Source organism: Limulus polyphemus, unplaced genomic scaffold (genome assembly GCF_000517525.1).
Source record: "Limulus polyphemus unplaced genomic scaffold, Limulus_polyphemus-2.1.2 Scaffold635, whole genome shotgun sequence".
Lineage (NCBI taxonomy): Eukaryota > Metazoa > Arthropoda > Merostomata > Xiphosura > Limulidae > Limulus > Limulus polyphemus.
Window position 1 is genome coordinate 139,255 of NW_013666245.1, and position 14,212 is coordinate 153,466.

The 14,212-nt window shown below is 30.0% G+C and overlaps 1 protein-coding gene across 1 annotated transcript in view; it reads left to right on the forward strand.

Annotated features, from left to right (window-relative positions):
* The window catches only part of LOC106459597 (Ca(2+)/calmodulin-responsive adenylate cyclase-like), a 74,402-nt gene that overhangs the window by 40,629 nt on the left and 19,561 nt on the right, over positions 1-14,212 (forward strand). Inside the window, exons 8-14 of the mRNA XM_022386118.1 lie at positions 434-578; positions 1,311-1,408; positions 3,821-3,905; positions 5,345-5,440; positions 6,741-7,000; positions 7,616-7,736; positions 11,320-11,439. Of these exons, the coding sequence (XP_022241826.1) occupies positions 434-578; positions 1,311-1,408; positions 3,821-3,905; positions 5,345-5,440; positions 6,741-7,000; positions 7,616-7,736; positions 11,320-11,439 (925 nt within the window). The remainder of the gene's footprint in view (positions 1-433; positions 579-1,310; positions 1,409-3,820; positions 3,906-5,344; positions 5,441-6,740; positions 7,001-7,615; positions 7,737-11,319; positions 11,440-14,212) is intronic.

A 14,212-nucleotide genomic window follows, 5' to 3' on the forward strand; every position in this document is an offset into this window, starting at 1 on the left:
ATAGACAATTCAACACATACAAAGTCTGATGGATCAATGTTGATAGACCATTCAACACATACAAAGTCGGATTGATAAATGTTGTTAGATCATTCAACACATACAAAGTCTGATGGATCAATGTTGATAGACAATTCAACACATACAAAGTCTGATGGATCAATGTTGATACCGATATGAAATTTTAGGAATTGCAAAAAATTAATAATTTTCCTATAATGTTCTTTTCAAAATAAACATTTTGATATATCTAAACGTTTTTGTACAGTTAACTGTTCAGAAGATACAGAGTGTGACAAACATTTGGCTGTTATGTATACAGATCTTCAATCATCATTTTAAGGTTTAGAAGAGCAGCTAATACCTGAATTAAAAATACTCTTTCTTATAGCTTGCTTTGTATTTTACATCTTATTAAATTATTCACCTTTAGGCATTCTTCAGTTTATCATCAGCCAACAAATCGGGTTAACAAGTACTTGGCCCAAGCCATTGAGGCTAGAAGTATAGATATGGAGAAAGCTACTCATGTCAATATTGTAACACTTGGTTTCAAATCAAAGCAGAAAGAAAAACAGGTTAGCATCATAACACTTTAAAGTGTACTATTACTATAGATATAAGATATTATAAAGATAAAATAATTACTTTTGCTGCTGAACATTAAATAATGTAGCATTATAACACTTTCAATTATGATATTACTATAGAAATAAGGTATTATGAAATAATTACTTTTGCTGCTGAACATTAAATAATGTAACATTATAACACTTTCAATTATAATATTACTATAGGAATAAGGTATTATGAAATTACTTTTGCTGCTGAACATTAAATAATGTAGCATTATAACACTTTCAGTTATAATATTACTATAGAAATAAGGTATTATGAAATAATTACTTTTGCTGCTGAACATTTAGCAATTTGTTATACAGTACTAAAAAGATTATTCAACTTATTACTCTGTTCACCATAAATGATCTCACAAGGATCCATTGTAGTTAAGATCTGAAGAGTGAAAAATACAGAATTTTTTAATAGGAACACTTCTTTGAACCAGAGCTCTTAGTGAAGATGTAACCTAGGTAAACATTTCTCAACATTTGTGAAAAAAAAACAGGTTTAGATACATATATAAATATGTAGAATTGCTATTTCATGTGAATTTAGATAATTTCTGTTGTTAATCCACATACATTTCCTGTTTTATTACTTTTCATATTTAATGAAGCCCTGAACTTCATTTTACTTTTACACAATGTATCATTTATTTACAAGTGTATGTGTTTGTTTTGCTTCTCCAGTATCAAGAAGAAAAAGACCATGGGTTCACCACTAGCATGGCTTGTACCCTAGTAATTTTGTTGTGTGTGGGTTGTTTACAGGCTATTATATTGCCTAGGTAAGGTATTTTTTAATTACAGAAGTTTTTGGTTTAGGTGCAACTTTATGTACTTGTTTTCAAAGTTGTAGAGCAATATTTTGCTGGAAAAAATCTGCTTTTATTGAATTCGTTAAACATCTAAATCCATAGCAATTTTTAAATAACTTGTTATTTTTTTCTAATGTTTGCTACTTTGTGCTTAAGAAGAGTATTTACATTCTGCTTAAAAACATGTGATTCAATGTGTAGGATCAAATGTAGAACTTAGCAAGAGGGCATGCAAAGATAATTAATGTTCTTTTTCAAGCAAAATAATTCTCAAGATTGTAAGAAAGTTCCCTTTTTTATCATATATGAATACAACAATGATGAACAGATAGGTACATAATATCAATGATAAAAAAGAAGAAAGAAGAGTTTCAAAAACAACTTAGATGTATATTTAAAAATATAGACAAAACAACATTTACATTACACAATAAAATAAAAAAAAATTAAAATTGAATATACATGTTTCAGTAATTTCCGCTACTGTCATCAGAAGTAAAATCTACAGAACAAATTTTAAATGCTGTGGTTGAGTTAAAAAATGAATTAAATTATATAAAAGTAACTGCTAATGATAGAGTTTATACTGTTGATATAATTGAATGTTTAATGTAAAGAAAATACCATTTAAATTTCATTAAACAATGCACTAGGTTAAACAGTGTTTATGATAAGCAAAGAAATAGTATGTAACAGTTGTAGTTTGAGTGCAGTCTGTAGTGGCTGTAGAAACTGAAAATTTTAACTAGGTTTTTTTAACAACAACATAAATACATGCAGTCATAGGCCTAGGTGTTTCTTACTATGTTATACTTATACAATTATTTCTTCATCACCGATGTCCAGCTTTTTTGTAGTCTAATAATTTTTTGTCATTTTTCAGACAGCTTAACGTTTGATCATCATCCTCTAATCTCTAACAGTTTAAATGAATTAGATATTCAGATCAGATCGGGACTTAAGATGGGCATTAACAAGAACACATTGTTCTTAAATACTGAGCATGTTTTCTGAGAAGTTGTTGAAGTATGGATAAAGGATGAAATATCAGGAAGAAAGACACCAATAATAACTTTTTTCTTATTGGAACATTGTTTATTTTTTTATTCAGTTCAAAAACAACAAGGATGTTCTATGTGTTTATCCTGAAACTTTCCAGCAAATCTCATAGTACTTAAGTTTATACCTATACCATGTAAGGAAAGGTTGTCAGTTTGGCTTAATTATGGGATAATTGTACTAATTTAAAAATGTGAAGTAGTCTTAGAACAAACTCAACTTACTTAAGACTCATTAATATGGTTTTATATTCCATTGGGGTTGTATATGCTATTCTGTTTAAGGATATGTCTTGTAACTCAATAAAACACTGCAAAATGTAAGCAAATGGTAAAAATATGAGTTTTGAGTTTTACTTATTTACAGGTAAATGTTAAAAGATCTTAAAAAATAACTAGTACTTGTAATTGAATATTTAGTCTCTCCCCCTTCCCTGTGGCTTAGTGCATAGTAAGTTGATAGTTTGTATAACACTAGAAATTTGGATTTCACACTCTTTAGTGAGCACAACATAGATATTCCATTGTACAGCTTTGTAATTAAACAAAAAACAAAGTAATCTATTAATTGTTATTATCTTTATTTAATCTTTTCTTGGTTTGCTCAAGATAACTTGGGTTCCCTAACTGTTTGAAAAATGTTTTCCCTGAGTTAATTTAGTTAAACCATTTCTTATTTTAAATTATATGCCTGAATTTATTCGCATGTTATCATGTATTAAAATAGGCTATCAAAAAGTGAAATAAAAACCTGCCTTTTTTTTTTTAGCTAATTTCCAAAAAAACCTGACACAGAGGGGGTTAATGCAAACATTTTAAGAATCTGGATAAGAAATGTGTTCATTGAGAAACACTTTGAATTTGAAGTTATTTATTCATTTGAGCTAGAAACATGCAGATACTGTTGGAAAAGTGAATGTTCTTCATACTGTTGACATTTTGTTATCTGCATCGAGAAGCATCTTGATTTTAAATGAAGCCACACATTTCAGCTTGCAAATACTGTTGCAATTTTCTCAGTTCTACTGACATATTGTTATCTAGTAGACACATTACAGGAATCTCAATTATAATTAATTCCTCAAATTGTCATAATGAATAATTTTAACAATTACTTAAGCTGTGTTAATATAGCAATAAGTTAAGTAGTTTATAAAACTACAATATTAAACTAGCTGCTTAAACACTTCCAATAAATTTATGTAATGTATATTAAAATTGAGCCAAAATGTTAAATCACTTCATAGACTTATTGTATAATTATATTAGTCAGTTATGAAAATAATTGTGCTTCAGATTAATCAGATTTTTAACATTTTTTTAGGACACTTCTTTTGGTGATTCTGTTTGCAATTGCTTTTCTCTGGATATCAGCTCTTTTTGTTTTATTACTGGCTGCTCGAACAAAGGTAGGTTATGTAAACATTTTTTAACTTCCTTAAAGTATACTATGCTACAAGTTGTTTTTTAAAGGTTTACATTTTCATTTAATAATGATGTATCCATTGTAGAACATCAGTTCCTAATCCATAGTTTTTTAGTAAGATATCAGTTCTCACTGTACTTTTGGAGCTAAAATAAATGATAGATGAAAGTTCTCCTTGCTATGTTTTCGGGCTTAAAGAAAGGTATTAACTTCTTTCTGTGTTTATGGGATTAAAGAAAGATGTAAGTTCTTCTTGCCATGTTTCTTAATTTAATAAAATATATCACTTTTCTCCATGTTTTTTAATTTAATAAAAGATATCACTTTTCCCCATGTTTCTTAATTAAAGGAGAAAATTTTGTTTTTTTGAAAGTAAACTTTTTTTCAATGAAAACAAAAACATTGGTTCTTGCAATATTGTAGAGGAGTATAATGTTTTTAGTTTTGTTTCTTATACTGCTATAAATTTTATTACAATATTTTATGGTTTTGAATAGCTTGCTATGTGTAACTAATAGGAACTAAATGTAGAAATGAGCCAGTTGGAGAATGCAGACATAATCCTATCTTGCATGATATTGATATTTGGAATTCATAGTAACGATTGTGTTATTTACCATTACTAGTATTATACAGTCATGAATTTCACCTGTGATTCTCATTCATTTAGAATTTATTTTTGTGGTTCTTATCTGATGCTTAACCTTTCCTCAGGTTTGATTTAATTTCATCTTTTTTGTGAGAAAAGTTATTAAAAAACATATAAATTGCTTCTGTGCTAAACAAAATGTTCCAGTGCCAAATTAACTCATTTCTTGTTATCTCTTATCTTTCCAACTAAAATTGCTTTAATTTCTGTGTATATCTTTCAAGGAAACCTTTCTTTAGGCACAGCATAAACCATTATATGATTCTTGGAGATCACAAAACCTCTCTCCACAAGCTGATCACATTTCACTTGTATCAGTTACACATTATTTACTTAGGAAATTCAGTTTTTCCCTTGATGTAACCTTAATATAATCTAAACTTAAACAAGCCCCCCCAGTGGCACAGAGGTATGTCTGTGGACTTACAGCGCTAAAAACCGGGTTTTGATACCCGTGGCGGGCAGAGCACAGATAGCCCTTGTGTAGCTTTGTGCATAATTAAAAACAAACCAACTTAAACAAACTAAGAAATTACTGGTTAGAGCTCAACTTGTCCACCTATTGCAGTATGATTACACTTTTTAAAGTCTACAGTCCAACACTATCTATGAAGAGAACCCATTCAAAAATTGCATTATTTGGAGGTAGGTACAGTAGGTTAATTATGTGTACTTTGGTAGTTGTCTTTTGTTTTTTACTTTTTTCCATAAAGATAACTTTCAAAGTACATGAAATGAAATGAGATAATAAAACTTTTATTTCGTACTTGCAGTGTATTTCCTGGGATATTAACCGAGCATTTCTTTTCCGACTTGTTATAACCATTTTTACTGTAGTTTTGGTGTATTCTGTTGCTCAAGTCAATGTGGTAAGTTTATCTTTTTGAATGAAAAGTATTTAAAATTTTGTTGAGTTTATTGATACAAAGTTACTTTTTGAGGAGCATCTATTCATTCAATACAGTTTTCCAGTTTCACAGAAATAACTATGTTAATAAAAATTAATGTAGTGTGTCTTACTTTGAAACTCTAGACACACAAGTAGGTAGAACTATCTGATAGATGGTTTTCTATTGCATAGATATTTTCATAGTAGGTGTACCATACGTACTCTGTAACTTATACTCTATTTTGTTGTCTTTCTTGCATGTATGACAGTATTTGTATTGGCTTAGTTGTTTGACATTATGAATATGTATGTATTAAAACATTTCTAAAATTCAGTTTTGTATGATAAACTTTTTTTACACTTCAAAAAGAAATAATTTTGTAACAGAGAAAAATTAAAGCTTTTTTCCTGGTATACATGCACGATTTTATCAACTGGTTGCAGTATATATCTTTTTTACAAGTGATTGCTCAGTTTCAAACTGATGTTGGGATGATCCCTGTGATGAGCTGAAGTTGGCTATTTAAACAAATTTATTAAGTAACTTTAAATTGAAAAAAAGTAATGAATGACTGAAAAATTTACTGATGCAAGTTTTTTTATATACATATGTATGTAATAAAACAAAAAATTTGTACTATTTTATTTTATTGGTATTCTAACTTTTTTGTTACTCTTCAGAATTAATTCATTAAAAAAGCCCAAAGATATCCTTGTATAAAAAACAAAATAGAGACATATCTATCAAAGACAAAAAAATTACATTGAACCACAGTGTGAATGATTTCAGTTCTATGTTTTTACCATTCTTCCAACAACTGTTAGACAGTTTGTCTAGGTATGAAGAACTCCACGGGGAAACATTATAACCTTTGTCACTTTTGTTCTCAAATCTCTATGAAACACTCATCACCACTGGCTGATTATAAAACATCAAGATGTGAAAAAGTCAAAATATGTAACCAGATTAATAATTGTAAATGAAGACGTTGCTTTATTTGTTCACTTGTGTGTGTTTTACTTTCCTTTGCTGTCTGAATTAAAATTTATTCTCTACAGTACATTTCTGAGCGTGTGTTTTATGGATACTTTTAAATTTATCTATTAGATATCAGTCGTCCTGAATACCACGCATATATCTTATCTATAAATTAACATTTGCATATAATTTATGAATTTTAAGTATCACATGTATTATTGTATTGTATACATTTTGTTTTGTGAAAGCTTTGAAGATAACTATTATATTAATATAATCTAGAACACTTGTATAATTATAGTTTTCCTGTTTCAACAAACCCGTGTGTGTTTTATCAACAACAAATGTGACCCAAGCACCTTTGACATCTGACCATCGATCATGTCCACTACCACAGTATATATACATCAGCTGTTGTTTAACATTCTTTCCTGTTGTTGTTTTTCTCCAACTTCCCATCCTCCTCAAGGGAGCACTGTTGCTGCCAATGGCTACAATTTTTCTTCTAGTGATAGAAGTGACTCATACATCATTATTTGATTGTTATGATTTACAAACAGGGTAAGCAATTCAAGAAATACTTGTTAGATTTAAAAATTTTAAAAATAAAAAATACTTTGTTTTCATTGTCAAAATTTTTAGAGTAAAGAGTTTTAGTTTTGTAAGCTGAAATGCACCATAAGTAATGAGAAAAGACTGCTTACGACAGCAAGAAATATTGTAAACCCATGAATAACTCTTATAAATGTAAAACAAGTTTCTTATTAGATTTTTTATCTTTATTTTGTTGAAAGCTTAAATCTGAAGATGTTTGGTGTATCATTGAAAGAAGCATTTAATTTCTTCATTACTTGAAAATTTATAACACGTCGACCTTCTTTGTTAGTCAGTTTAACTTGTAACAAGATTATTCTCCTAACAAATTTAATTTATGAACATATATATATTGTAATAAAAATCTATAACAACATAAATATTAAGCAAACAAATGATTTTGATCATATTCAAAAACCAAAAGTACAGTAAGATCTGTTTTGTATATTAGATTAAGTATGTACAATAAGCTTAATCAATTTATCTAATGTGAAGAAGTAAAACCTACTAAGTGAAAAATCACAGTTATGCTGACATTTAATATAAGTTTATAAAAATTAAAAAAAATGAAATAAATTTTAGATCAGATGTTCCTCTCCACATCATTGGAATAGTAGCCATTGTCCATTTCTTGCTTGCAGTGCTGATACAGGGGCGTCAAGTGGAATGGACAGCTAGGTTAGACTTTCTTTGGAACACCCAGGTGAGAAAACTAAATAATATAAGAATTAGAAATAAATGTATGACTAATTAATATTGAGAAACTTTTATAATATTTAAAAAAGAAATGTTGCAGAGGGCTTATGTATTGTTAGAACTCTTAATAGCATATTCTTTGTGTCCTTCCTATTTTTCTAAAATTATAAAAACTGACAACCCATGTGGATCTTTATTATGAGCATGTATACCTGACTAGCATTTTTAACAGTTGTGTTTTTTAACTTGTATTTCATGTTATTATAGAGATACGTACATCATTGTATATTTTTATTTTATATAAAAGATGGGAAAGACGATAAAAGAGTAGACTGTAACATGCAAAAACATGAATTTATGATATGGTGCACCAAATGAATCAAAATTAAACAACAGAATATGAAATCTAATAAAAATTATGGTTTTAAACTCTGAAAGCTGGAAAAGAATTAGAGACCAATAGGTGCAATGCACGTGATAAAAAATAATGTAAACTGATGATCCAAATCCCTCTTAATTTCTCTATTTTTGGATTTCAGATCAAAGGAGTGCAAAAATAGCAGTTCAAATCTATATTTTGTTTTCCACAAATTATTACCAGGAGCCCTTTCATTCAATACCAGAACTTGTCAGATGGGCTGAACAATAGATTGAATAGAGGCTAGCATATCTGAAATACTATTTTTATATATATGATATGAGACTTTAAAATTTATAGTTTAAATTCTGAAAGATGGTGAAGCATTGGAAACTAATACTCAAATGCCTAAAATTTGTGATAAAAATCACGTAAACTGCAGATGGTTCTTTCACAGTCCTCTTAGTTTGTCCATTTCAGATTTCAAGTCATAGGTATATAAAAATAGCATTTCAGATCCATCTTTTGTTTTTCACAAGTCACTGCTCATGATCAGTAATGTAACTGATGTAACCCTTAACTCGATGGTGACTGAAGCAGGACGAAAAGTTGTTACTTGTTTTGTGTTGTAAATAAAAGTTTTTAATACCCATATCGGCCGTCTTTACTATATATTTATTTCAAGTGGGTTCCTCGATATTCTTAACACTAATTTGTTATGAGGACTCATCATCTGGGCTGGATGACAGAGACAAAAGCTTATGTGAAATGCTATATATATATATATGCAGTCAATACAAGACTTTAAAAGTTGTAGTTTAAATCAATGGTGTAGACTGTACAGCTACATTTTGTAGTACTTGGGCCCTGCCAAAATCTGTTAGACGTGTGATGTCATATCAGGCTATTACTACTTATATTAATTAGTTTTAAGTTGAATAACCAAATATTACTGAGTTTGTTTGTTTTTAGAGAAAATCACATTGGGAATCAAACCCAGGATTTTAGGGTTGTAAGTCCGTATACTTACTGCTGTTCTACTGGGTGACTATATTACCAAGAGAAAAGCATGCAACTTAACTTTTTATAAATGAAGCATTAAGGGGAAAAACAACAACTTTAACATATATAAGAACCACTAACATTTAAACAAGTTTTAAAAACTGTATCTTATTAATTTACAATATTTATAAGTGCACTACAGTATTAACAGCATTGAGTTTTATAATGCTTTGCACATCTCCTGTCATGCCAACATGAAAAACTAAAAAGAAAGCTATCTTCATTGTATATTAAGTAAATAATAAGCCTTTTAAAAACGTGTATGTTGTAACACAGAGTATAATTGTAAAATGTATTTTATTAAGTGTTTTAATAGTATACTTGTGTGTCTTAATAACCAAATGATATATGAAAAAACTATTTCCCCATTTTAATGCTCTGACACCTGCTCTTGAGTTGAAGTGGTCACATGATGCCTGTCACCAGCTTATAAGGGTGAGTGACAGCGTGTGTGTGCTGGATAGTCTGAAAGAGCTCTACCAGTGGAAATGGGGGAGGATTACAAACAATCTTAGTGCTCTCTGACACTCTTGAGAGTTTGGTTGTAAATAAATAAATAACCTATATAAATTTGTATATACACATTTTTAAGAGTTTGAAGTGTCAGGACTCAGCTCCAACTTCAATTGCAGGAGCAGAATTTCGGTGTGCTCCAACACTACCACAACCCTGGTTTAAATGCCAAAAGGTGGTAAAGAATTGGAAATCAATAGACCTAGCATTTGTGATATAAATCATGTAAACTGCAGATGTTTTTTCTACAATTTTCTTAGTTTGTGCATTTTGGGTTTCAAATCAGAGAGGTTTAAAAATAACACATTTGCACTTTACATGACTTTTATCACAAATGATGTATGGTACTTGTGAATATCATTCTTGTTTGTAGTCTCACACTTGTATTCAACTCTTTTTATCCAAATTAATTCTTTATGACCTTTAAAAGTTTGTACAAGCTCAATTTTATTTTTTCTCGTGCTTGAACATTCTGTACTGTAAGTTATTGATTCAGTTCTTTTGATCTTTGAGTTTAGAACTTTAATCAGATCTAATAGAAATGGATGTAAGAAGTTGAATTATTGAATATTTTGAAGGAATGAGCCTCTGAGCCCATTTGATTGAGGGAACAAAATATGTGTTCCAAGAAATTTTGTGTTTAGTAAAATATTTCTGATACCAAGCCAGTTGATATAACAATAAAGGATATAAAGCAGTTATCATGTAAATAAAAAAAAACTTTATGATACTACCAGTATTTAAGAGTTTTCAGTTTCTAAGGTTATTCTAGATGTTTTTAGCTTTGGTCAGCAATAATTGTATTTGACTGTTTTGATCACCTTTAAATCTTCTACAATGTTTTAACATGTATACCTTCTACCAATCAGTTGACCATCCAATGAATTGGTACCCCAACACTTCCATTTCCTTTTTCCTACCCAAATTCCAACAAAGTCATGATAAATAAGTACTCTTGTAACAACCAAACTAAAAATTCAACTCACTAGGTATTGCCAGTAAGACTTTTTAACTACTCAGTCTATACTAGATGTCAAAATATACATCAACATATAAGATCCATATAGAAATCACATATATAAATAGATAATAACCGTGCTCAGTTTTGTTTCATGTCATTGAATGGATTGGTTGGTTGGTTGGTTTTTGTTAAGCACAAAACTACACATTGGGCTATCTGTGGGGCATTAGAAGTATTAGTGGCATTTACAAAACCCATTTCAGTAACTGACTTTGTTTGGCTTGAGGTCAAACGTTTTTATGATAACAAGAAGTAGTGTGTTAACTGGTATTTGGATTAGTTAAGAAGTTCTTTATCAGCAGTAACTAGTGCTTTAATTTAGTCAGGAAGATCACTTATTTAGCATCACCTTTTTGAATAAAATCTTATAATGTGCAGGTGTTGGCATTCTGTAATATTTCAATTGCTGGTTATGATTATTTTTTATTTGTTGTCAAGTTTTATTGAGTCTGCCAAATCTTGCACGGTTTTGATGATTTCTCATGGGTGGGAGAAACTCCGTTCACAAGGGAAGTCATTCTTTCAACTAGAGCTAACTATTCTCTACAATTTGTGTAGCATTCTTTGAGTTTTTTAAGTAGGTTTTATAATAATATCAAGTGTTATTGATTTCAATTTTTATTTTGTTAATTTCAGGCTTATGAAGAGAAGTGTGAAATGCATAAACTACAGAACAGCAATAGTCGTATTTTATTCAACCTGCTTCCAACTCATGTTGCTACTCACTTCTTGGACAATCAGTTTAGAAACAATATGGTAATTCATTGAATCATCAAAAGAAAAAGAAACTATTGTCATGAAAAACAATAGATTCATCTTTGATCGATGCTCGAAAGTCACTGTTATTCTTTCAAGGCTTGTGCAGAAGTTAAAACATTTACTTATGAGTGTGTAATGGACGTGTGATATTTAAATTCTGTTTGTTTAATTGAAACTTTTCACTTTTCATTTATGTAATATGCTAATTTAAAGTTTAAAAGTTCAGTATAATTTTACATATATAATAATTATGTTGCTGTATATTGGTTCATATTACTAAAAAAGATCTATATGTTTGGATGCATAAGATTGAGTTTTAACTTATCAAATTCAACATTTTATTCACTTCACAGAAGATGTATATATATATGTATGAATATCATAAATAACTTCTGATCAAAGTAACATACCCAAATAGATCAGAACTAAAAGTAGTCCAGTAAGTAATTAAGCTAGTTTCATTAATATGTTGGATTATGTAGGAGTATGCAATGTCATAAGATAAAAATATACAGTGATTTTATATATATATATATATATATATATGGACTTCCCTTACCAAATACTAATGTTCCAACAACTGCCATACAGAGTATTATACATTCGCAACTTCTTAGATATTGTAACATTTTGTAACATTATACAGATTTTAATATAAGTATATTAGTACAAAAATTGATTTACAATAGCTTTGATGAAAACACCATAATCAAATATTTGAAATTATTTGATAATAAATATAAAAAGTACTTACACAAATTTGAAAATAATGACATAAAAAAATATTTTATGTACAATAGAAAATAATTTTTGAAATTCATTGATAAGAGGGGAAATAATTAGAATTGCTTATTTGGACATTTTTATATGTTACATAGGTGGAATAATGTAGTTGTATCACCTTCTCTATATAAGACTTGCTACTCTGTGGATCTCTTTAAAACCATTGAAGAACCAGATAGTAGCATGGCAGGGAGGAGGATGGAGCTATACTAATAACAAAAAGTTGGGTTTAGTATAGTAGTATCTTAACATCTTGGTATTTATATTCAAACATCATATAAGGGGCTGGAATGTCAACTTCAAGGACAGTTTTGTTGTCTCCCTATTGATGTATAGTACTCCAATTATTATCCTTGTTACTATTTGTTTTTATTATTTTTGTAAGCAACCACCTTCCTGCTTCTAGCTGCAAATAGTGAAAGATGGTAAAGATGTGGGATATTGTGGTACTGATACAATTACTTATTGTTTCTCACAGTAACAGCTGTTTTCAAGTTGACTGCCCTCTATTGCACAGCCTTGAAACTCCCACCTAACCACATGTATACTATGTGGTTCAGTTTCGTTATAGCATGCAAATGAGCATGCACCAATCCTCCATCAATAGGAGTGCGACACATCCTCCTATTGCAACTGACTCCCTCTATGTAGTTGAATACAATCTTCACTTCTCGATTTGTGCTTTTAGATTGTGCTTCGTTGCTCTTGGTTTTGGAACTTCAATTTCTAATTGCAACTTCAACAATTTTTCACCTTTCAAGTTTGCATTTATTTCACTTATCAAGGATTGTTTGCCCCATCCCAACAAATTTCTCCCCATAGAGTGATAACCTTGACCTACAAGTCTTCTGGTGGTTATGTTCTCAGTTGGTTGATCTCAAGCTGAACGCAGTTGCCTCTCATTTGAATACCAAACTTCCTCTGTTTCGATCCATTATTCAACATCCTATGGCTTTGGTGTTCGATGCCCTCAATCAGGCTTTGCTGAGTTCTTCTCGTGGCTCTGTTCTGACCCTCTCTTCCAATGATTCCGTTAATTCTCCCTCTCCAGGTTTTTCCATTAGCTCTTCCTCTCTTCCCTTCACTACTCCATCAAGCTCACTTGATAATACTTCAACCTTCCATCCTCACACTCCAGCTTCATGAGTGGCTTTTGTCTGGGGTCTTGTGAGAGGTTCCAAACTTTCCACACATTACCCATGAGCTGCTTGCATGTGTGCCACGTGAACCATTTTAATTATATTATTATTATTATTACTTATTTTACCTGATCTAGTCTTAAATATGTAAAACAAGAAATAAAGTACTTACTAAATCTTCCTTATTTTACTCGACTGTCGAGGACAGTTAAGCCTGATTTCTTATAGATATTATAGTAATGCATTTAATAATTTTTATTTAATTAAATAATGTACCAAAGAATATAGACTAATAACATGCAAAAAGTAGACAAATTGCCTTACCTCTCCAAATTTTTCTGGCTTTCTAACTAACTGACAAGAGCCATTATAAATTCATCCAAGCTAGTCATTAACTTTCCCACAGGAACGAATCTTGTAGTGTGAGTGAAATTGACGAAAATCTGTTCAGAATACAATGTTATACAATACATCATTTCATAGATGAAAACCTTGAATTTCTATTGGTTTTAAGTAATATATAATGAAACATAAGAGAGAACTCTCAACGAATTGTGAAAGAGAGGATGTGACAGGTGGGTGTGGCAGGAGGGGTCTGATTTTTTATTTGATAGCTCTTTAACCAAACAGAATTGAAGACTAAAAATTATGGTTTGTCTGAGCAATAATGATTTTATAGAGAGTAATTTACACTTAATTTCGTATTTTTTCAAGGGGTGGTGGATAAATTAGGTATGATGACATGCTAATAAAAAATGTGTCATGTGGGTCACACTAGTTGAAAACTCAGGATTTGTTTAAATATTGCCTTGTAGAATTAAGAACTTAAAACTTTTATACTCTTAAAA